Source organism: Myxocyprinus asiaticus, chromosome 22 (assembly GCF_019703515.2).
Source record: "Myxocyprinus asiaticus isolate MX2 ecotype Aquarium Trade chromosome 22, UBuf_Myxa_2, whole genome shotgun sequence".
Lineage (NCBI taxonomy): Eukaryota > Metazoa > Chordata > Actinopteri > Cypriniformes > Catostomidae > Myxocyprinus > Myxocyprinus asiaticus.
Window position 1 is genome coordinate 20,750,144 of NC_059365.1, and position 23,118 is coordinate 20,773,261.

Below are 23,118 nucleotides of genomic sequence, written 5' to 3' on the forward strand. Positions count from 1 at the left end.
GGCACCAGGGAGCTACGTCACGAGCTCCACAAAAGGCGCTCGCTTCGTGCCGTCGCATCATATTTTCTGTTCTTCAATGCACGATTTTGTCTAAGCCCGTGTTTGTTCCAACGTCTCACGTCAAAGCGAGGTTTCTTTGTCCTCCCTTCTAAGTGGAGAACACGGTAAGGATGTCATTTTTGCAGCATAAATTTCAGACCAATTTAATGTATAACCTTTTAACTAAACGTTACAGTGGTCCGACAGGGACAGCTGCACTTTGAGGCTCGCAATTTCTCGCCACGAGTCGTTATCCCCACCTGTTCCAGTTCCACGGAATCCAGATTTGGACCTCCGTGTGCGGGAGCCATTTGGGTTTTTTCGGCTCTATGTCTAAAATGTTGGAGTGCGAATGGACAGTGGTTTCTTCTTCATGTTTGTTGCACTCCCTCCGAGCGAAAGTGTCGAGTCTCGTCAGACATGCTCTGAAGCCTTGCTCGGCGGCCATTTTCTGATGATCAAAGCATGCGAAAGAGTTACCATGTGTGTCTTGAGCCGTAACTATATAAAAAAAAAAATGCTGTATAGAGAATTTGTTGTCGGAAGCTAAGGAATAAATTTGCCCTTTGTCCTTATTGTCTTTTTCTGTGCCATTCTGGGAGAATGCACATGAATAAGGCAATGGAGGAGCGGCCTCAGCCTTTCTCTCTCTCCCCTCCCCATTCAAAGTGCACTGCTCGTGGCGGAGGGGATCATGCAGGGACTGGTGAACCCGGCCGCAGAGCAAGGGGGCTGGAATAAGATAATATTCCCCAGAGGAGTGATGGCGAACCAACGCACGGACTGCTTCATCTGTGCCATTATTCTTTCGGGATTCTATCAGGAGATGCAAGGTATTTTAACTCATTTTTGTTTTAATCTTCCGCCTGTTTGTGGACCACATGGGCATTCTGCCGAGACAAGAGATGCACACTGCTATCTCTGCTCAATTTTCGGTGGTGGTATGAATGTCGCCTTTTTCAGTAAGATGCTTGATCTAGTTTTGCAGTTCAACCAAGCGCATTGTGTAAAGGAATACTTTGAGCTAATATCGGCTCTGTTTGGAATTTCCCTCATTTTTCCCTCAGCGGCTTGCGCTGGGGAATGAGTTGGTCAATGCCATGCTTTTGTTTCTGTGAGGATGTTTTGCACTATCTGGGTCCTACACATTGTTCCCCCATTAAATGCTGGGACCGGTTTAGATCTAACCCATTTTTTTTTTTTTTTTTTTTAAGTAAACTAATTTAGCTCAGTTTACCCCATAAATTACGCTGACAAATGAGCACTGAATATTTTCAGCTTGAGTTTTGCCTCTGCCTCCATGACTAAGAGTCTCGGGGCACACGTAATATAACTCAATGTACGAAAAAAATAGATCTACACATGAGTCTATGGGCTTGCTGTGTAACGAAAGGTGAGCCCCCATTCAGTGTGTGAAATTGGACTGTATAAATGCATCCGTTTCTCTCCTCTCTGCCCTTTGGTCAATATCGGAATGAGTTCGCAGTTGTACGCATTTCGAACGTCCAACAACCAGTATATGGTTCAGTTTTCCAGCTTGACGAGGAGCGAAAAAAAAAAAAAACCTGCTTCCTGAATTCAGCCTCTGTCTCCATGACCAAGGGTCTTGAGATATGTGTAACAGAATTTGATGTTCATCAAGGCACAAGTGTACGCAAAGGCACACAGTGAACATAAACACCACACGTTGTCCCCCCATAAGAATGCAGGGGCCGTTGTGCGAGCCTGCTTGTTTATAAATTCCCCTTATGCTTGCTTCCTCCCAGTTTCTATGCTAGGGAAGATGGTTTATCTGGCGTCCTCTGCTGTAAATACATTCAGAGTGTCCAGCCCTTATAATTGCCTGATTTAATTCAGCCTCTGTCTCCATGACCAAGGGTTTTGAGACATGTGCAGCTGGGGGATTGGTTTGTGACAATAGATTTGAAGGATGCTTATTTCCATATTCAGATTGTGCCGAAACACAGGTTCTTTCTCACATTAGTTTTCGGGGGCAAAGCGTATCAATTTTGCGTCCTTCCGTTCGGACTTGCACTAGCACCACGCGCATTCACAAAATGCATGGATGTGGTTTTGATGCCCTTGAGGCTTCAGGGCATCTGCATTTTGAATTCTCTCAACGATTGGTTGGTGCTAGCCCATTCAGAGACTCTGGCTTCCCAACATCAATAGGTCATTCTCAGCCATCTGAGCAATCTAGGGCTGTGTGTAAACCTAGACAAGAGTGTCCTGTTGCCAAGGCAACAGACTCTGTTTCTAGGGGTGGAGCTCGCGTTCTGTCATTTCGCCGGTGTCTAGCGGTGTTCAAAGTGGGACACGTTCTCCCTGCGAGAATATTTCACAGGCTTTTGGGGCTTATGACCACTGCTTCCGCTGTCATTCCCCTGGGCATGTTGCATGCAAGACCTTTTCAGTGCTGGATGAACTCCACGAAGGGACTTCAACCACTGATGCATGTGTTCCATCCCTTCAAAGTGACACGTGGGAGCTACCTAACACTGTTACCATGGAAACGGACTCGCCTTATAATTTTGGGCATTCTGTTGGGACAGGTGTGTTGCCGCAAAGTTATAACGACAGACGCCTCCTCCATGGGTTGGTGTGCTGTGTACGAGGGGCATCCAGCCTATGGGGTTTGAACGGGCCAGCGGCAATATTGGCACATAAACTGTCTGGAGATGTTCACAGTGCTGCTGCCATTAAATTTTTTCCTCTCGGAGATTCAGGGCAGCCATGCCCTTATCTGGTCAGACAACATGACGATGGTGTCCTACATCAATCGCCAGGGAGGATTGAGTTCTCATGCCATGCCAAGGCTGGCATGGCGCATTCTTCTGTGGGAACGGGCAATGTGCTGTCTCTACGAGCTGTACATTTTCTGGGCCGGTTGAATTGGGGGGGCAGATCTCCTGTCCAGACGGGACTTGATGCCCAGAGAATGGACATTACATCCTCAGATTTTTGAACAAATCTGGAGAAGATTCAGCAGAGCGGTAGTGGATCTGTTCGCTTCGAGCAAAACATCACACTGTCCCCTCTGGTTTTTCCCCCTTGCCCCCGGCACCACTGGGCATCGATGCATTGGCACATCAGTGGCCGACAATGCACCTTTATGTGTTTCTACCGACCAGTCTTCTGCTTGTAGTTCTGCAGAGAGTTCAGGAGGATCGGGTTCGGCTTCTGTTAGTGGCGCCGTATTGGCCAATATTGCCCCTTAGCGGGGGGCTCTTTTGAATTATGGTTTATCCCCTGCGGTGGTTGATACCATTCTGAATGCTAGAGCTCCATCAACCGGTTAGATTTATATGTACAAGTGGCGTATTTTTTTATTCTTAGTGTACAGCGCAAGATGAAAATTCAGTTCACTGCCCTGTTGGTACAGTGCAGGAATTTTTTCAAGAGCGTTTTGGGGCTGGGGTTGCCCCGGCAATGCTTAAAGCTATAGCGGCTGAGCAAGCACTTATTAATGGAGTCTCTGTCAGTGGACATTCTCTTGTCTCTTGTTTTATGTGCAGCGTCCGAAGGCTTAGACCTTTTCATCCTGTCTGTGTTCCCTTGGGGATTTATCTGTTGTTTTTAAGGCGCTCTCGGGAGCCCCGTTTGAGCCCCTGGCAACAGTTGCTGAAAAGTTTCTGACTCTCAGAATGGCCCTGCTGGTGGCATTGGCATTGATTAAGAGGATTGGTGATATGCATGCCCTCTCGGTCAATCCATTATGTATGGATTTTGCATCAGGGTATTCACGGGTGGTGTTAAGACCTTGCTTGGGCTATTTGCCCATGGTCGTCTCTACATCCTTTCGCTCGCAGGCTATTAATTTTCAGGCTTTCTGTCCTCCCCCATTTGAGTCGGAGGAGTATGAAAGGTTATATATGCTTTGCCCAGTTAGGGTACTGCGAGTTTATGTTGAACGTACTAGCCAGTGGCGTAAGTCAGAGCAGTTGTTTGTGTGCTTTGGTGGCTGCAACAGAGGTGTTTCAGTGTCCAAGCAAAGACTGCCTCATTGGCTTGTTGATGCAATTTTGAGTGCTTACGAAGCGCGTGGTTGACCTTTGTCTTCGGGTATTCTAGCCCATTCTATGAGGAGCACTGCATCCTCATGGGCTTTGGATAGAGGTGCATCATTGGAAGACATTTGTATGGCGGCAGGGTGGTCCTCTCCGCATACATTCGGGAGATTTTATAATTTGGATGAGAGTTTGACTCCTGCTTCCCAGATTCTCTCTATTGGAACAGGAGTAAGCTCATAATTTCCTCTTATTCAGACACTTTAGCTTGCTTGTGCACCACTATTTGCTTGCCACACGGGCATACACAGTTGGCAGTGAATGTATATCGTTACCGTGAGAGTTGGCGTGAATGTACATCGTTCCCCATAGCGATTACGCAGCTCGAGTCCCTCAGCGATTACGCAGCTCCAGTCCCTCGAGAGGGAACATCTTGGTTACGTGAAGAGTAACCCTGGTTCCCTGAGAGGGAATGAGACGCTAGCTGCATAGGCTCGTGCCTTCCTGCAGAAAATCTGACACGATGGCGCAAAGCGAGCACCTTTATGGAGCTAGTGATGTAGCTTCCTGGTGGTGTTGCCAATAAATTGGTGTGATTGTATAAGGGCTTCAGACCACGTGACACTCAGGGTGTGTCCCCATAGCGATTACGTAGCATCTCGTTCCCTCTCAGGGAACCAGGGTTACGCTTCACATAACCAAGACGGCTTCGGAGATATCCCTAGAAATTACAAACTACAGCTTTAAGTTAACAAGTTAACTTTGACTGCTCTAAAAAAATACATTTTGTAAAATCTTCTTTAAAAAAGTAATAAAAATAAATTCAAGCATCCCCTTGCGGCCCCCTCCTTGGACACAAGTTTGAAAACCCTTGGTCTATTCAATATTTAAAAAAAATCATTTCATAACACACTCGCAACTGTACGAAAATTGCTTAAATAGGATTTCCTTAAATACATCTTGTGTCTAGGTGTTCATGATATTTAAATAAAAGCATTGAAAGAGCTTTACAGTGGAGCGGTAACTGGGTGCAGATGGAGCAAACTTGTTCCTGGGTTTCTCTTGCCAGTGAGCTGGGAGCCGAAAATGGAAAACCTGGAGTGGATTTAGAACGGAGTGATTACAAAATGTTTTGAGCTGGGAGAGGAAATTGCTGTTGGTTCAACACGCTCACATACTCTGACAGTAACAGTGAGGGAAGGAGAGAGAAACAAGACTTTTTCCATCTCTGTCTTAAAAAAGTAATATGTACCTGTAATATGCAAATTGTGTCATGCTCCCATCATGCCCAGCTGAGCTGAACGTCTGTGACAGATGGTGACACATTATGGGGACACTGCAGCCGATTGGCTACGGGGGGGGGGTTCTGCTGGGGGAAACAGCACACCTGGTGCTGACAGGTGTGTCAGACACTACCTGCTGGGGGAGCAGCAGAGAACAGCACAGGCTACCCAGGACTTTTCTGAAAGAGACCTGGGAATATCAGGGAATATTGTCTTCATTCAAACTAAGTAGAGACAGGCATTCAACATTCCTGTAGTGCTCTGCTTTGCGGGTTATATATGGAAATGACAATGACACAGTGTGTTAGGGTGCTATAAAAATGGGATTTGGACCCCTAGCTGAATGCATTTTACTCTGGCACAGAGTCATTTTGGCAGATCTCCATGGAAAAAGATGCACAAATGTGCAGGGAGAGTTGCATTCACTAAGATCAGTACGCAGAAAACACATAACCAGCTCTCCCATGAGTCATATCTATATCTGTCATTGCACACCAACACGTTCACAAACAAAATGGGAACAAAAGCTGACTCAATCTGCACACCAGCAATGTGGGGGTAAATATTGGGTCTCAGAAAACCAACCAGCCATATTCAAAAGATAATTCTAAGGGGCAAATTCACTAAAGTTGCGCCACTTTAGCTTGCGGTATTTCATTGCGATACCCTGAAAACATCTTTTACCCTAACCATTGAGAGCACATACAGATAAACAATACGATCAGTGGGATTTTTAGTAAATTCCCCCTAAGAGTTTTTAGCATAGATCATGAAAAGCAGGTCTCACCAGAGTCTGAGCTGTACATGTAGACGAACGTGCTCCACTTGTAGTGCTCAATTACGCCAACTAGGGCGTCCTGCAGTTCGGGTCTCAGCTGTATGACAAACTGATTGGAGTTTTCCATAGGGAAGCTGGGTGTCACGAAGCAGACATGTAGCGCACCGCAGAACGACATCAGCATGTTCACGGTCTTCCTGTCATACACCCCAATGATGGCATACACTCCTTTTGAGAACTGTGAACAGACTGAAGAAAATAGAGCATTTATGATTTATAATACAGACATCATTCATATCACATTGGGTCTCATTCACTAACCATGTGCATGCACATATTTGTGAGCAAAACCTGAGTGTGAATGTCTGCATGCAGAAATCATTATTATTAACAAGTTTGCGCTCACATTTTTTTCTAAATTTAGAATCAAATTAGGATAAAAACCATATGTATGCAAAAATCACAGACATGAAATGTGTTAAGCAGAAATCTTATATATAGTGTATATAATTTAATTCAGAGTAACATTTGTTTGTGTGTGTGTCTGTGTGTGTGTGTATTGTATAATTATGTTTCAACTGTTTTTGATAATGGCAAATTTGGTTTTACTCTTGCTGTGTTTAGAGAGTGTAAGGATACATTTGCAAATTAATGGCTGTAGAGGAGAAGTTGTGTGGAAAGCCCTTATGTGGAGACGGCCTAAGTGTGTATTATGCTAATTAGCAACTACAGGCACACGCCCCCTCATTTAGAATAATCCAGATTCATCAACATTAGTACGACAGTAAGAACAAATGCATGTCCATACACATCTGTGTATGCAAATACTAATGAATGAGAACTGATTTTATTAATCGTTGCCAAACAATTAGTAATTATTGTGAATAACCATCATTGCACTAGAATCAGTATCAGCTTTAGTGCCAGGTATGCTTACACATACAAGGAATTTGTGTTGGTGACAGGAGATTCCAGTGCACAACAATACAATACAGCAACAAGACAGAGATAATAATAAGAAAAAAATTATTAAAAATAAATAAATAAATAGAAATAGAAATTAAAAAGTAAATAAATTATATACACACACACACACACACACACACACACACACACACACACACACATATATATACACATGTAGTGCAAATACAAATCTGTTATATACAGTGCAAGGGAATGTATTGGCAGATGAGGCAGGATTTGCTGGATAAATACAAAAAGACTAAACTGTGAATTGCACATAATTATTGCTCAATGGGGCAATTTTAACTGTTCATGAGATGGATAGCCTGAGGTTAAAAAAAAACTGTTCCTGTGACTGACGGTTCTGGTGCTCAGAGGTCTGTAGCGTTGGCCAGAAGGCAACAGTTCAAAAATGTAGTGGGCAGGGTGAGTGGGGTCCAGAGTGATTTTTCCAGCCTTTTTCCTCACTCTGGAAGTGTACAGTTCTTGAAGGGAGGGCAGGGGGCAACCAATAATCCTCTCAGCAGTCCGAACTGTCCTTTGTAGTCTTCTGATATCCGATTTCATAGCTGCACCAAACCAGACAGTTACTGAAGTGCAGAGGACAGACTCAGTGACTGCTGAGTAGAACTGAATCAGCAGCGCCTGTGGCAGGTTGAACTTCCTCAACTGGTGAAGGAAGTACAAACTCTACTGGGCTTTTTTTTTTTTTTTTTTTTTTTTACAATGGAGTCAATGTGGGTCTCCCACTTCAGGTCCTGTGAAATGGTAGTGCCCAGGAACCTGAATGACTCCACTGCTGCCACAGTGCTGTTTAGAAAGGTGAGAGGGGTCAGTGTTGGGGTGTTCCTCCTAAAGTCCACAATCATCTCCACCGTTTTGAGCGTGTTCAGCTCCAGGTTGTTTTGACTGCACCAGACAGCCAGCTGTTCAACCTCCCTTCTGTATACAGACTCATCATCATCTTGGATGAGGCCGATGACAGTGGTGCCGTCTGCAAACTTCAGGCACCTGTGCTGATTGTACAGGTGCTGGAAGTGAATTTCCCCTGTCTCACTAGCTGTTGCCTGTCCTTCAGAAAGCTGGTAATCCACTGACAGATAGACGTGGAAAGAGAGAGTTGGTGTAATTTAGTCTGGAGAATAGCTAGGATGATGGTGTTGAAAGCCAAACTGAAGTCCACAAAAAGGATCCTTGCATATGTCCCTGGTCTGTCCAGATGTTGCAGGATATGATGTAATCCCATGTTGACTGCATCCTCCACAGACCTGTTTGCTCGATAAGCAAATTGAAGGGGATCTAGAAAAGAATCAGTGATGTCTTTCAGGTGGGCCAACACCAGTCTCTCAAATGATTTCATGACCACAGACGTCAGGGCGATGGGTCTGTAGTAATTAAGTCCTGTGATTTTGGGTTTCTTTGGGACAGGAATGATTATTGAGCGTTTGAAGCAGCATGGGACTTCACACTGCTCCAGTGATCTATTTAAGGTCAGTGTGAAGATGGGGTCCAGCTGGTTAGCAGAGGATCTAAGACAAGCGGGTGAAACGCCATCTGGGCACTGTGCTTTCCTTGTCTTTTGTTTTCTGAAGACATGGCACACCTCTTCTTCACAGATTTTAAGTGTAGGTTGAGTAGCAGGAGGGGGGAGGAGGGGGGTTGCAGGAGGTGTTGGTGTTTGTGTGAAGTGAAGGTCAGAACGGGTGTGGGGTGTGAGATTGGTCCTTTCAAATCTACAGTAGAACACATTCAAATCGTCAGCCAGATGTTGGTCCTCTACAGTGTTGGGGGCAGGAGTCCTGTAATTCGTAAGTTGTTTCATGCCACTTAACACTGATGCAGGGTCATTAGCTGAAAACTTGAAGCAGTATAGAAACAGTATGGATAGAAATTCTGAGGGTGCAGATAATCAATGCACACAAGGGGCTCACTGACATTCACCAAACAGCGGGACACTTTTCTATCTCTTCTACCTTGAACGTTGAATATCTCCCCCCCTTCTCTGTTGGTGGTAAAATGGCCTCCATCTGTTTGGAACCATCTTTCTTTACTGGGTTTCCCTCATTTTAATGCTGTATTATGCTCTGCTGCTGTTATCTTTGCCCAGGTCGAGGTTATTTTTCACTGCAGCTCTGGGCCGCACAATTCAGTGGTGAAACTAAACAGATTGAAGTTGCAGTCTGTTCACTGCCCAAGGCCCAAATCCCTGCAGGGGCTGCCTGAGGGGCACAGAGGGAATCAGAGTGATAGGCATGGCCATCACCCAAACTGCCTGCCCCACTACAAAACAGCCAAGAAGAGCAGGGTGCCAGCTCCGTTAGCATGTGTGTGTGCATTTGTGTTTGTGACCGCTGGCCCACACATGCCCTGTGACTCATTTCAACATTCATCCACAACACAAACCCTTTAACTTCAAGTGATATACAGACCAGTGTTTCACAACTGGTGCATCGCATCCCAAAAATCAGCTACAGGTCTGCAATGCTAAATGTAAGTAATATATAATGCAAATAACCATATAATTGTGCATATTTAGGACAGCAAAATGAATAGGCGTAGCAATTTTTAAAAGGAATGAGAAAACGCTTCCCATATCTTTCATTGCTGTCATCAAAGGATGTGTATCCAGTCAAACGCAATTGCATTTTGGCACAAATTCATCTGTCACTTGATAGAAGCTAGCCAACTTAGGCAAATGCCAACAGTTGCGTGACATGCCCTCATCCTCAAAAAGCATGAACAAAATGTTGATACAGGTTCATTTGCAACAAGGATAAACATGGTTTTGAGGATGTTTTGTACAATGAGTTATTGGCTAATTATATAATCTTTAGTTACTAGAACATTTTTGTTATTTATGTACGCTAAACAATTTTGGTACTGTTTGGCCGCCGGTAGTATCCAACCTAAATCCTGCAGGAAAGACCAGTTGAGCTGAAGCTGAAGTTTGATAATATGAAGCAACCCAGAAATAAGAATAACCTACAAAATTAAATCTTATAAAGAGACTGTTGTGTAATATTCCACAAAGACACACTCATTTACACAGTTGTCATTGTACAGTATATAAAAGTCACACGCTCAGTGCTAAGCAATAATGAATATGACACTTCTAACAGACGCTGCGGTGAGCTCTGAGGTAATTTTGGAGGTGTTCTTATCACACAGCTTTGCTTCCTCTGTGACTGATGACTTGCACATTAATTCTTTTTGTGCTGAGCTTTGTGGACCCAGAGAGACAGAGAAAGTGAAAAAAAGAAAGGTAGGTGGGGGAATGCATCCCTCTGAGTAAGCCATTACCGAAGACAAATGGCACATTGAATTAAGCTTCTCGTAGTACCATATGTGCTTGTCTTGAATGGTTCCACATAGTTTCCTTTTTTTTGTCAATTTATACAATGTTAATAACCTGTGCTTATTGAACTACATCACATTATTGAACTTCCTGGCAATTAACATCAGTGGAACATTGTAATACATTTTATTTGATACCATTTGGAATACGCCTTCATTCTAAATGACTCAGAGGTATGATTAAAGTTTATTATACAAACACAGGTCTGTTAAATGCTTGATTCTGATTGGTTCACAGACGTTCTAAGGTGTGCAATTATTTTTCAAGTAAACGCAAGGGTGTAAAACACTTTGGCAATTTGAAGCCATGTTATTCCAGATGAGAGCCACTTTAAACACAGGCAATTCAACTAGCGATCTCTCTCAGTTTCTCTCGCTCTCACACACACACACACACACACACTTCCTTTTTACTCCAATGCCGAAAAGCAGCACATCCTCTGTCGCTAGCTCTAAAGTTTTCGAACTAGCAACGAAGGCTTGAGCTGTATCAAAGCAAGATACACTTGATCAATACAACAGTTTCTATATTATCCATCAATACAATAGTTTCTATATTACCCTTGTGCTCCCCTCCCCCCCTCTTAAGACACACATACATTATACGCATTATGCACACACTTACTCGCGAGCGAAAAACCAAGCGAAAAGAGCCGTCATGTCAGTGCACATCAGCATCTCAGTGGGGTTGAAAACAGTTGTTAAGGTTTACAATGGAAATACTGCGACACTCACTGCTACTGAGAAGTGCTTAAACATCTTGGCAATTTTGAAGCGATGTTACTTCTGACGAGAGCTGCAACACAAAAGGTAATCCCAGAAGCGATCTCAGTTTCTGAGTTTTCTCTTTTGATCACTCAAAAACCAGCTCACTGTATCAAAACAAGATGCTGAATCCATGGCGGAAGAAAGCAGTTTCACTTACAAGAGTGTTTTAAGGACGAAAAACAGAAAATGTCTAGAGATAAAATCATGACGATGTATTAAGGTGTGGTAACCATGGTATAAGCAAAATAATTGACTCCGGCCCGTTGAATTATTGAAAAATAATGCACACCCGAGGTGTAACGGTCACTTCACTGCATTACCACTTTGGGTGTGCATTATTTTTCAATAATTCAACGGTCTGTCGTCAATTATTCCTTCCTTACCGCATTATATTAGCACAGCTTTTAGTGCTTTGCTCAAGTCAAAAAACAAAACAAAAATGGTGAAAGGAAACAATTTGAAAACAGCAATGCTTTATGATCTGGAATGTTGGACAAATGATGAACAAATTAACAAATGGGCTTAGAGAACATCTGAAAGAGTCAAAATAGAATATATGTCCACTCATGATTGTATTATTTAAACTGACACAAGATCAGATACAAGTTTCAAAATATAAATTAAGTTGGAGTTGAACCATTCAGTATGTTTTAGACACATTGAGCCATGATGTACATGAAAGTGATGTGAGTTTAAGTCTGGCATTTAGACCTTTCAGAACAAGAATTACCACCTGATTTCAATAACATTTTTTAATACATTTTTAATAGCGATCCACCAATCAGAGAAGCCGGTGTTACCATAAAAATGAAAATGCAGCAAAACAGTTGAACAGTGAACACCCTCTCCCGTTATGCACTGTAGATGAGGTCATCCAGTCAGTCTGTCTACTCAAACTATTTACATATTTGTATATATCATACTTTGGAATCACCTTAAAATATGTTGTTCTTATAATAAAATAAATATAAATCAAGCTTTATATTATGAAACAATATTATGTCAATAGATTGTTTTTTTTTTTGCGCATTAATTACATGGCATGCCGAATAATCAAATTAATCGCAATTAATTGCATACATAAATATTTGCTGAGAATGCCCCTCAAATAACAATAATTCAATATATCTTGATTAAATAATTATAGTTACATTTAAATAATTATATATATATATAAGTTTGGAATAATGTACAGATTTTGCTCTTATGGAAAGAAATTGGTACTTTTCTTCACCAAAGTGGCATTCAACTGATCACAATGTATAGTCAGAACATTAATAATGTGAAAATTTACTATTACAATTAAAAAAAAAAATTTCAGAACATCTTAAACTACTTCAAAGAGTTCTCATTAAAAAATCCTCCACCTGTAGCAATGACAGCTTTACAGATCCTTGGCATTCCACCTGTCAGTTTGTCCAGATTGTAATGATGAGTCAACAGAGTTGAGATCCATGTGCAGCTTTTAATAACAATAAACGTAGCAATAAAGACAGGCAGAGGTAAATCTCCAGCAGCTGTAATATCAAAGGCAGTCCAGAGGGACATTCAATAACCAGGCAAGAGGTCGGGGCAGGCAGCAGACAATCACAGGTTAAATCCAGATAAACAAGGCAATAATAGTAGGCAGGCAGCAACGGATCAAAAACAGGGTAAACAGTCCTGGATAATACAAAGGAAATACAACAAACTCAGAAAATGCTCAGAAATGTCAGCCTGGGCAAAACAGAGAGTGAGACTTAAAAAGCGGAGTAAATGAGAAACAGCTGAGCAGGTAATCAGTGACAGGTACGGGGATTATGGGAAATGGAGTCCAGAGAGTTAAAGTCAATCCCCAGGTGATGGAGCCCTCTGGTGGTGAGCGGGAGGAACAACAAAGGCAGGATTCATGACACAGATACTCAGGTGCCATTTCACCCCACACTTCCTGTAGCACTTGCCATAGATGTGACTGTCTTGTCGGGCACTTCTCACACACCTTACAGTCTAGCTGATCCCACAAAATCTCAATGGGGTTAAGACCCATAACACTCTTCCAATTATATGTTGTCCAATGTCTGTGTTTCTTTGACCACTCTAACCATTTCTTTTTGTTTTTCTATTTCATAAGTGGCTTTTTCTTTGCAATTCTTCCCATAAGGAATGCACCCCTGAGTCTTCTCTTTACTGTTGTACATGAAAGTGGTTTTGAGTGGGCAGAATTAAATGAAGCTGTCAGCTGAGGACATGTGAGGCGTCTATTTCTCAAACTAGAGACTCTGATGTACTTATCCTCTTGTTTAGTTGTACATCTGGCCTTCCACGTCTCTTTTTGCCCTTGTTAAAGCCAGTTGTCCTTTGTCTTTGAAGACTGTAGTGTACACCTTTGTATTAAATCTTCAGTTTTTTGGCAATTTCAAGCATTGTATAGCCTTCATTCATCAAAACAATGATTGACTAGTTTCTAGAGAAAGCCATTTCTTTTTTGCCATTTGTGACCTAATATTGACCTTAAGACATGCTAGTCTATTGCATACTGTGGCAACTCATAAACAAACACAATGTTAAGCTTCATTTAATGAGCCAAACAGCTTTCAACTGTGTTTGATATAATGGCAAGTGATTTTCTAGTACCAAATTAGCAATTTAGCATGATTAATCAAGGATAAGGTGTTGGAGTGATGGTTGCTGGAAATGGGGCCTGTCTATATTTGATCAAAAAATACTTTTTTCAAATAGTGATGATGCTGTTTTTTACATCAGTAATGTCCTGACTATACTTTGTGATCAGTTGAATGCCACTTTGGTGAAGTACCAATTTCCTTACGAAACAGCAAAATCTGCACATTATTCCAAACTTTTGGTCGCCAGTGTATTTTACGTTAGTACTGTCGTTATTGATTTGATCAGGTCATTCGCAGTTTGTCGAGTTATTATTGTTCTTGGAGCTGGTTGGTTTGGTTCATGGCTTAGAATTATTTACTGAATATTTCTTTTTAAATCCCGATGGAGAAAATAATTGGGATAAATACTTCTGTAATAAAGGCCACTCAATAAGTGGACAGTCACATTTTTGCTCTACTCTTCTTCAATTAAAAGTGTTAAAAAGGCAAAAAAAAAAAAAAAAAAGTTATAAATCTCTTATAACTAATGTCTGTTGCAAGTAATGACAAAAATGTTAATATCCATCTCAAATACACATTAACTTGACTGATCTGAGCAAAGCTAATCAGAGGCAAAATAGTAAAATGAAAAACAAATTGTTTTTTAATCAGTAACTCATTACTTGCTGCCACTTCCCAGAAGTTTAATAATCTGGAAGCAGATTGGAAGTGTGCGTCTCTATCTCTCTTTCGCTCACATCTGCTCTGCTGTTATGAAATGTTCCTCCTGACAGGGAGCACATGGTCGTGTCACTGGGCCCTCTAATGACAGGAACACACTAGCCACCTGCAGTGGTTTGTGTAAGTCTGAGTGGAGATGTAAAAAGTGATGTGGCCACCTTTGGCCCACCTGTTCTCTCCGGCCCAGCTAAAGATCCTGGTAGCATCTGTCCTTTCTGGCACGATCTTGCAAGCAGATCTCAATGGGTCTGCCCAACCCAACAAAACTGAAATATTAAAGTGGTGATGACTGATGAATTTGTGGTAGTGAACGTTCAGCATGTTTGTGTTCATAACACTCCTTGATGGTGTGTGAGAGTCTAAAGCTTTTTTAATTAAAGGCAGTAGATGGGTTATTACTTAAGACAAGGACTTAAGAAAAAAAAATATATATTTTTTTTTTTTTTGTTATGCCATAATTCCCATAAAAATCACAGTTTTATTTGATATTTGTTCATATTTAAAGAAATAGTTCACCTAAAAAAATGAAGATGAAAATTCTGTCATCATTTACTCAACCTCATCACGCACCATTGACTTCAATCATGTCAAATGACATTGATTCCAATGTGTCTCATAACTAATTGCAACGTGCCAAGTTTCAATATATGGAAGCGCAAATGAGATTGAGTTACGTTGGATATAAAGATTATCATTAAATAACTTATTTTTGTCTTTTCTTCACACAAAGCTATCGAATGTCTTCAGAAGACTTGGAATATAGTATGGACTACCTTTTTTTTATTTATTTTTTTTTACGAGCTTGACAGCACCTGGTCACCATTAATTTTCATTATAAGCTAAAGAGCAGCATGAACATTCTGTAAAAATCTCCTTTTGTATATCATGAAAAGAAGAAAGTCTTGCAGGTTTGGAACAACAAAAAGGTGAGTAAATGATGACAAAAGTTTAATTTCTGGGTTAACTCTTCCTTTACACAAGGGATATTTCACTCTCTACTTTCAACAGTAGGATCATGAACTTGCATTATAACTGTGAAGAAAAATATAAAATGCTTTGGAGCTGGGATGCAGGGCTGGCTTTCCAGCCTCTCTGTTTGTGCTCAGCCTAAATTAAATCTGTTCCACCTAATATGTGTGAGGCCAGTCTATTCAAATTACAGTGTGTCTGAGACATTTCTTGCCAGGTAGTGCTGTGGAGTAAACCTGCTTTAAACTGCAGACTGAGAGTAGTCTTAGTTAGGACTCCCTCAGGAGAATTCCACAGACTAAATAGCCATTTCCTTTTCAATCTGTTTCACTCACTTATTCTCTCTATCTCACTCTCTCTCTCTCCCCCCCACCCCCTACCCCCTCAATTCGTGAGCAAAGAACCTGTGCATTATTTGGAGCCTGTGTGCTGTTTTTGATGCATGTTGATGACTGATAACATGTCTGTGTATGGAGATTATTTGAACAACTGCACAGTGCAATGGCCTTTAAAGGACAACCAAGCTCCACCTCTTTTATCCACCTGCTCTGCTTTAATGATGTTTTCTGCTCTGTCCTTTGGCCTCCAGTCTTCTCTATAAACACACACACACACACACACACAATTGAGAGCGGCCTTTACACCTCGGGTGTGCATTGTTTTTCAATAATTCAACAGGCCAGTGTCAATTATTCCACTTATACCACCGTTACCACATCTTAAGACATCGTTCAGGGTTTTATCTATGGCTGGGAATCGATTCCAAAAATAATAAATTCCTTGATAGTACGTTTTTGAACTAGCAACGAAGGCTTAAGCTGTATCAAAGCTAGATACACTTGATCAAAACAACAGTTTCTATATTATCTGAAATATCTGAGGGAAACACTCTCACACTCCCCCTCTCTTAAGCTCTCACACACGTGGACACACATACATTATACGCATTCCGCACACACTTACTTGCGAGTGATAAACAGAGCAGTCATGTCAGCGCACTGCATCTCAGTGGGGTTGAAAACAGTTGTTAAGGTTTACATCGGAGAAGCTATATACAAAAATGGCAAAACTCGCTGCTGCTGTGAAGTACTTAAACTTACATCTTGGCGATTTTTAAGCGATGCTACTTCTGATGAGAGCTGCAAAAAAAAAGGTAATCCCAGAAGCAATCTCAGTTTCTAAGTTTTTCTCTTTATCCCTCAAAAGCAAACTCACACACAAACTCACACACACACGCACACACACAACCTTATTACTCCAGTAAGTGCTCCAGTAAAGCAGCACAAACCTCACAATCATCCGTTGCTAGTTCTAAAGTGATGTTTTCGAACTAGAAACGAAGGCTTGGGCTGTATCATAGCAAGATGCTGAATTTGTGGTGGAAGAAAGTAGTTCCACTTACAAGAGCATTTTAGGGATGAAAACCAGAATATATCTAGAGATAAAACTAGGGCTGTTTAATTCCAGAAATTTGGGAATCAATTTCCGAGTCGTTTCCAGACTCATATTTTCGATTCTTTTTCGATTCCGAAAAAAACATGAGGTAAAGTTAAATCTCATGATAAACAGCTCACTACTAAGCGTTCTTTGCACTATTTATAATAGCATGAATGACATTTACTATTAATAGGTCCATTCTAAAATTAAATCAGGGCCTATATACACATACCAAAGCTTGATACTTCAATCCCATGAGATACATTTTAGGGTAATTTGAGTAGATGTACCTGTATTTGAAAGAACTACCGCAAATAATCTTAAAAGCACCATTTAACCTACAGTGAAATTGTCTGTTACCACTCATGTGTTCTTGTTTAGAAATAGGTTTAAATTAGAATGTACAGTGACTGTCCACTACCTTTTGTACACTGAATAAAATGTCCAAACATTACACTTCAGTTTTATTTAAAAATCCAGGTTGTCGTACTGGTTTATTTCATACAATTTTAAAAATATAGATTTTATAACGTGTATTTAACATTTTTGTTTTTGAATTTGATTTCATAAATTTCCAGAACGAGTAGAGAACCGTTACATTCTCACTTTTATAAGTGCAGCACATTGATCATTTGAACTTTAACATAATGATGCATTGATGTTATCTGGGAAGCTAACTCAACTCTGCCATCTCCTTGTTACAGACTTGTGTTGTAACATCAGGGAAGTTGTTATTGTTTGCCAATTTACTGTCACAAATTTGCAATGTTACTTGATTTTAATCCAAGGTAAAAATTCCAGCAAACAATACAGGTCTGGAAAGCAGATATGTTGAAGGGCTTGTATGATTGGGAATACAGATGAAGAGTCCGGTTGATGATTGTTAAGATGCAGCCATTTTATAATTCTTTTGTAAATTGTTTTAGTGCTGTTAGGCTTCTGAAATGTGTAGTAGTTCAGTGGTCGAGGAAATAAACACAGTCTAAAAATATCAACCGGTTCCAGCTTTGGAGTCAATTCCAACATAGAAACAATTTTATTGATCAAGTCACGGGGTGCGGCTCTGTTTGTTGGTCGCGGCTCATGTGTGTGTGTGTGTGTGTGTGTGTGTGTGTGTGTGTGTGAGCGCGGGTGCGCATGTATGTGTCAGTGTTGTTGTGGGTGCAAGCGAAAGAGAGATGGAAAGAGGGAGCACAAGGGTGCTTTTCACCAGAAATTGAAAGAAATTCTTGATATTATAGACATTGTTTGTCATTCTTATCCAATGTACTTAACCACCGTCTTTGTTTTAATTGGTTATTTTGTTGTGGTAGCCTTTAGGGCTCTTTGAAATAACTGAAATAATTTGGTGAAGTGATATGGAACCGTTATGCGGTCAAGACCCGAAACTTCTTCATAGCCGTGCGTTTACTTGAAAAATAATTGCACAGCTTAGAACGTCCATCAACCAATCAGAATTAAGCATTCAACAGACCCGTGGTATAAGTAGTAATAATGACTCTTGTATCCTACTGTAGCTGTGCCCTAAGTGGACAGTTCCAGGTCAGCTATACATCTGTTATTTCCAAGAAATTCAACCTTTACAAATATGTTCATGGTACAACATCTGAAGCCAGGGGCAAGGCTTTTCTTTAAATGCATTATCACACAGGCAAAAGTACTGTTGTACTGAATTACAGTAGTTCTGATATTCTGTACAACAGCACCAGGGGTGGATCTACCAGGGTGGCAACAAAGTATTACCACCCCACCTGCCACTCCACCATAAGTATCCAAATGTATAAAGTATAAATGTAAGTATATTATAGTTGATGTTAACATTGTGTAGGAGTTTGTTTACGTTGAACTGCCTGAACTCTCACCGAACACACAAATGACTAAACTGACAGATCGCCTGATTGATTACAGCACCGGCCTTTGTGTATTTGCTACTGCAGCCCATATACAGTGTTTGGGCTCTTAGGGGTTGAGTTTTTATAGCTTAATTCCTCAGCAACCACAACAACAATGACAACATGGACAAATACATGGAAAAGAGGTAAAGGATGAATTTCTCAGTTGTTTTTAAGTCTACACTGAATGATTATTTGATACATCACTGTCAGCTATGGTTTGAGATGGATGAGGCATGTCCTCACCACTTTTTGAAATAGCTTTCGTCAACTATGTGTATAATCCACATAAACATCTCCAGTTCTTGAGAAGGAGTTTCTATTCCCTCTGTGTTTTTTGACTAGCAATCTGGTGCTGGAATGTGTTATTTTGAATGTTACGATAAGTGTTCATTGTGGCTGTAATCAGTGTTGTTTAGTGTCAGCAGCTTGCGCTCTTTTCCGGTGGAATAGAAAAGCAAAATACTGTATGTCCCCCATTGTGACGGCCTTCTCGTCCGTATTGTTTGTGTGTATGTAGAGTCTGTGTGTTGTCTTTTTCTCTTTCTCTACCTCTCTCTTAATTGCTCTCAGGTGTGGGGTAACCAGGTGCTGATTGTTGATGGGGTGGACCGGCACGCAGAATGTTCCATGGCTGGGATGTGTGATTGGAGATGGGTGTTTGTACTTTTTTTCTGTGTTCCCTCTGCAGGAGTGGAGAGTTTGTGGTTGTCTCTGTTTTAACTTCAGAATTTGTTGTTTTTTCATATACAGAAATATCAATAAATGTGTCTGTGTTTCCGCTACTCTCATCACCCCGCATCTTTTATTGCATTTTATTTAAGTGTAACACACATCCACTGACGTACAGATGCAATCTTGGTTTATTTAAATAAAAAGTTATATTTGGGTGAATTAGAACCCAGAACCTCTAACCTTTTGAACCTTTCGCCTCTAAAAACTAGAGGCAAAAATTTACCACTAGACCAATCAGTCATGTCCTTAAAGTGCTGATCTATGTATTCATCTACTGACTAACAACATCCCAAGCCTGAAAGTACCAGATGTAGAAATGAAATGACTAATTATGTGAAATATTTATTTGAGTGCTTGAATCAGTCATTAAGAATGATTGTTTATCAAAACAGGTGATTTAAAATAATAATAATTAACATAATTAATTGTTGTGCATTTCCGCCATCGCGGGTGAGACCGGCAAACTGAGTTTATCCATTAAAGAATCAAAGACCGCGGGACGGTTTACGAGCTGTCCACCGCGTCTCTGAGTGATAAACTAACAGCTGCTTTCTCTCCCACGATCGCGAAATCAGCTTTGGGGCCATCACTTAATTCTCTTTCTCTCTCTCGTACTAACCACACACACACACACACACGCACACACACGCACACACACGCACACACACGCACACGCGCGCACACACACGCACACGCGCGCACACGCGCGCGCGACCCCTCCCAAACATTCTGGCACACATTTTTGGCTAGTAGATAGCTTCGTGATAAAGCTCAGCTTTGTCCCTAAGCTACCATTGACTGGTTTCTCTCTGCCCACATTCGCAGCCATATTCCCTGGCCGGAAGTCTCGCGTGACATACTCTCCAAGAGAGTCACGTCCGCCATTTTGTGTGCGTCTCTCCTTACACACACACACTCTCTCACACACACACACCTTATGTGTACAAAGAGAAGTGTTTTGGTTTGTTTTGCATACACCTGTGTCATGCTGATGGGATGTCAGTGCTCGGATTCAAGCCTTCATTCATTTTTTTTTTCTTTTCGAAAATCGATATGCTTCGGATGTCGATTTTCCTAAGAAAACAATCTAATATTGAGACTGTTATACTATCTGGTTATTAGTCCATGATTCCAGGGTGGTGCCCCGTCAATGTTAATCCTTATTAATATTCTACTGATTTTTGATAATTGATAATTATCTTTGATGATTGTTGAATTTGAATGATCAATAAGCTAGTGTTAATTTTAATTAATATTTCATCGATGTTAAAAATTAACGATTATCTTTGATAATTGTTGATTTAAAGGATTAGAAAAGCTAACACTGATTCTCATCAATGTTCTATTGATTTTAATAATTAATAATTATCTTTGATAATTATTAATTATTGCTAATAACCAAACCCGCTCCTAAACGTAGCGCACTACATTTACTGGAGCCCCATATGAGGTTTTAATAAGTTAGATTCAATTAATTAATTTAAATATTATTTAATAACTAAAGAAATAATTATCAATTATTTCTGATAGTAACACTGATCTAAACCAGTAAAGCCCTACATCAGCTCCTCCTCTAGCCTATCATTCGAAGAGGGGAGGTGAAATCACTCCAATGGGACTCCGATGGCTGCTGCTCAATATTATATTATTTGTGGTTGACAGATATGCTGCTTGTGTCTGTTTTGAGTATTTTCTGCCAGCTCTAGGAAACAATGTATTGTCCGAGTAGGCCATAGTCTGTTAACACATGTATCGAGTCAGCTGAATTTAGTTAGCAGAGTCTTTAGTTTAGGCATTATTTAAGACCTCCTCATTTGTAGGTTACTGGCTGCATATCTTTAAAAAAAAAAGAAATGGCTGGGTTGGTGTGGATGTTTGATGCATGTTTTTGCAAGCTGTACCAATGTAGTCGTGAGTTCAGAACCCAATTTGTTCCGCTTTTCCACAAAATAAAATCCAGATCCCGACACCAAGGCCTATTACAATACTGATGAATATAGAAATGCTTACATATAACTGGACTTTTTTTGTATTTTTTTGTATTATTAATGTCAAAAATCTAAAAGGTGTGAATTATTGCTGACACATGCACACTTTGGAGTTCGTTGTAGTAAGTAATTTGTTTCAAATGTTACTGAAGTTGCATACTGTATGTTATGGAAATGTTTGTAAATGTTTTGGATATGCATGCTCCAATGTTGCTGTATCTTTAGAGACGGTCCCTAAATGTGCGACTACTTGAGAATCAAGAATGTCCAACTCAAGCCAACTTTATTGCATTATTTACTGACGTGGGAATGCTTGGTCACTTGTTTCTGATTTCACTGCAGTATCATGGAAAAAGAAACTACATGCAGCCGTGCCAACGATGCCAACGTAGGATCAGTACATAATGGCACATTCAGCAACATGGAAAAGTGGTACAGCTAGTAAAAACATGCATCAAACATCCACACCAACCCAGCCTTGTTTTTTTTTTTTTTGTTTTTTTTAGATATGCAGCCAATAACCTACAAACAAGGCAGTCTTAAATAATGCCTAAACTAAAGACTCTGCTAACTAAATTCAGCTGACTTGTGTTAACGGACTATGATAATGGCCTACTCGGACAACACATTGTTTCCTAGAGCTGGCAGAATATACTCAAAATAGACTCAAGCAGCATATAATATTGAGCAGCAGCCATCGGAATTGCATTGGAGTGACATCACCTCCACTCTTCGAATGATTGGCTAGAGGAGGAGCTGTCGATCAAGAACTAGTGGACCAATGGAGACGCAAAACGCCCCCTGATTTACGTGAAACTCTACTCAAGTTTTGGAAAATCAAGCGCAGAACTTGGAAACAAAAGCAAAGAAAAATACAGCGTAAGCGTACAAAAAAATGAAAATATGAGCAAAATTGTCAGAGAGCACAAAAAACAGTAATATAACCAATGAAAACATGATTTTGTTTGCAATTCTGATGACTTTGCAGAATTTTTTGATTCATGGTTTTATTTTTTGATCTGTGCTTATTATTTTGATCTGCACTTTATTTATTTTTGTGCTTATTATTTTTTTATCTGCACTTATTATTTTTTGATTCACGCTTATTATTTTTGGATCCGTGACTGCAATACATTTGGCGGGATTTTGATCCCATACATATCCATGTATGTAGTTACAGATAAATTATCTAGAACAGTGAAATCGCTCACAGAAACTTCTAACTTCTCCGTCTTGCCTTCAGTTGTTTCCAGTGTATCTTCACTCACAGTAGACGGGTGACGTGAGCTCCACTGTCTTCACTCTCATTGCTAGTCGCTCGCGAATGTCGCTCGTCATTTGCATAAAGTTGAAACTTTTTTAACTTCTCGTCACTCGCCATTGCGATCTCTGTTGCAAACGGCCGCAGCAGCTTGTGTCACCGGAAATTGCTGTGCTCTCGTTGAAAATTAATGGGATCATGTCGCTATGTTGCGCGTTGCCGCTGGCAGCGTGAACGGGGCTTTACAGTAATATTTTCAGTACAGTTTATTTTTATTTAGGCCTAACTTTGTGTTAATGTTCACATTCTAGTGGCTTA

The 23,118-nt window shown here is 40.7% G+C and overlaps 1 protein-coding gene across 3 annotated transcripts in view; it reads right to left on the reverse strand.

Moving 5' to 3' along the window:
• LOC127412963 (glutamate receptor 1-like) overlaps positions 1 to 23,118 on the reverse strand; it is a 146,754-nt gene that overhangs the window by 104,266 nt on the left and 19,370 nt on the right. For all 3 annotated transcript variants that reach the window (XR_007892509.1, XM_051649701.1, XM_051649700.1), the window contains exon 3: positions 6,117 to 6,356. Coding sequence is in view for 2 of the 3 variants with exons in the window: in XM_051649701.1 (XP_051505661.1) it covers positions 6,117 to 6,356 (240 nt within the window). In the remaining variant the exon portion in view is untranslated. The remainder of the gene's footprint in view (positions 1 to 6,116; positions 6,357 to 23,118) is intronic.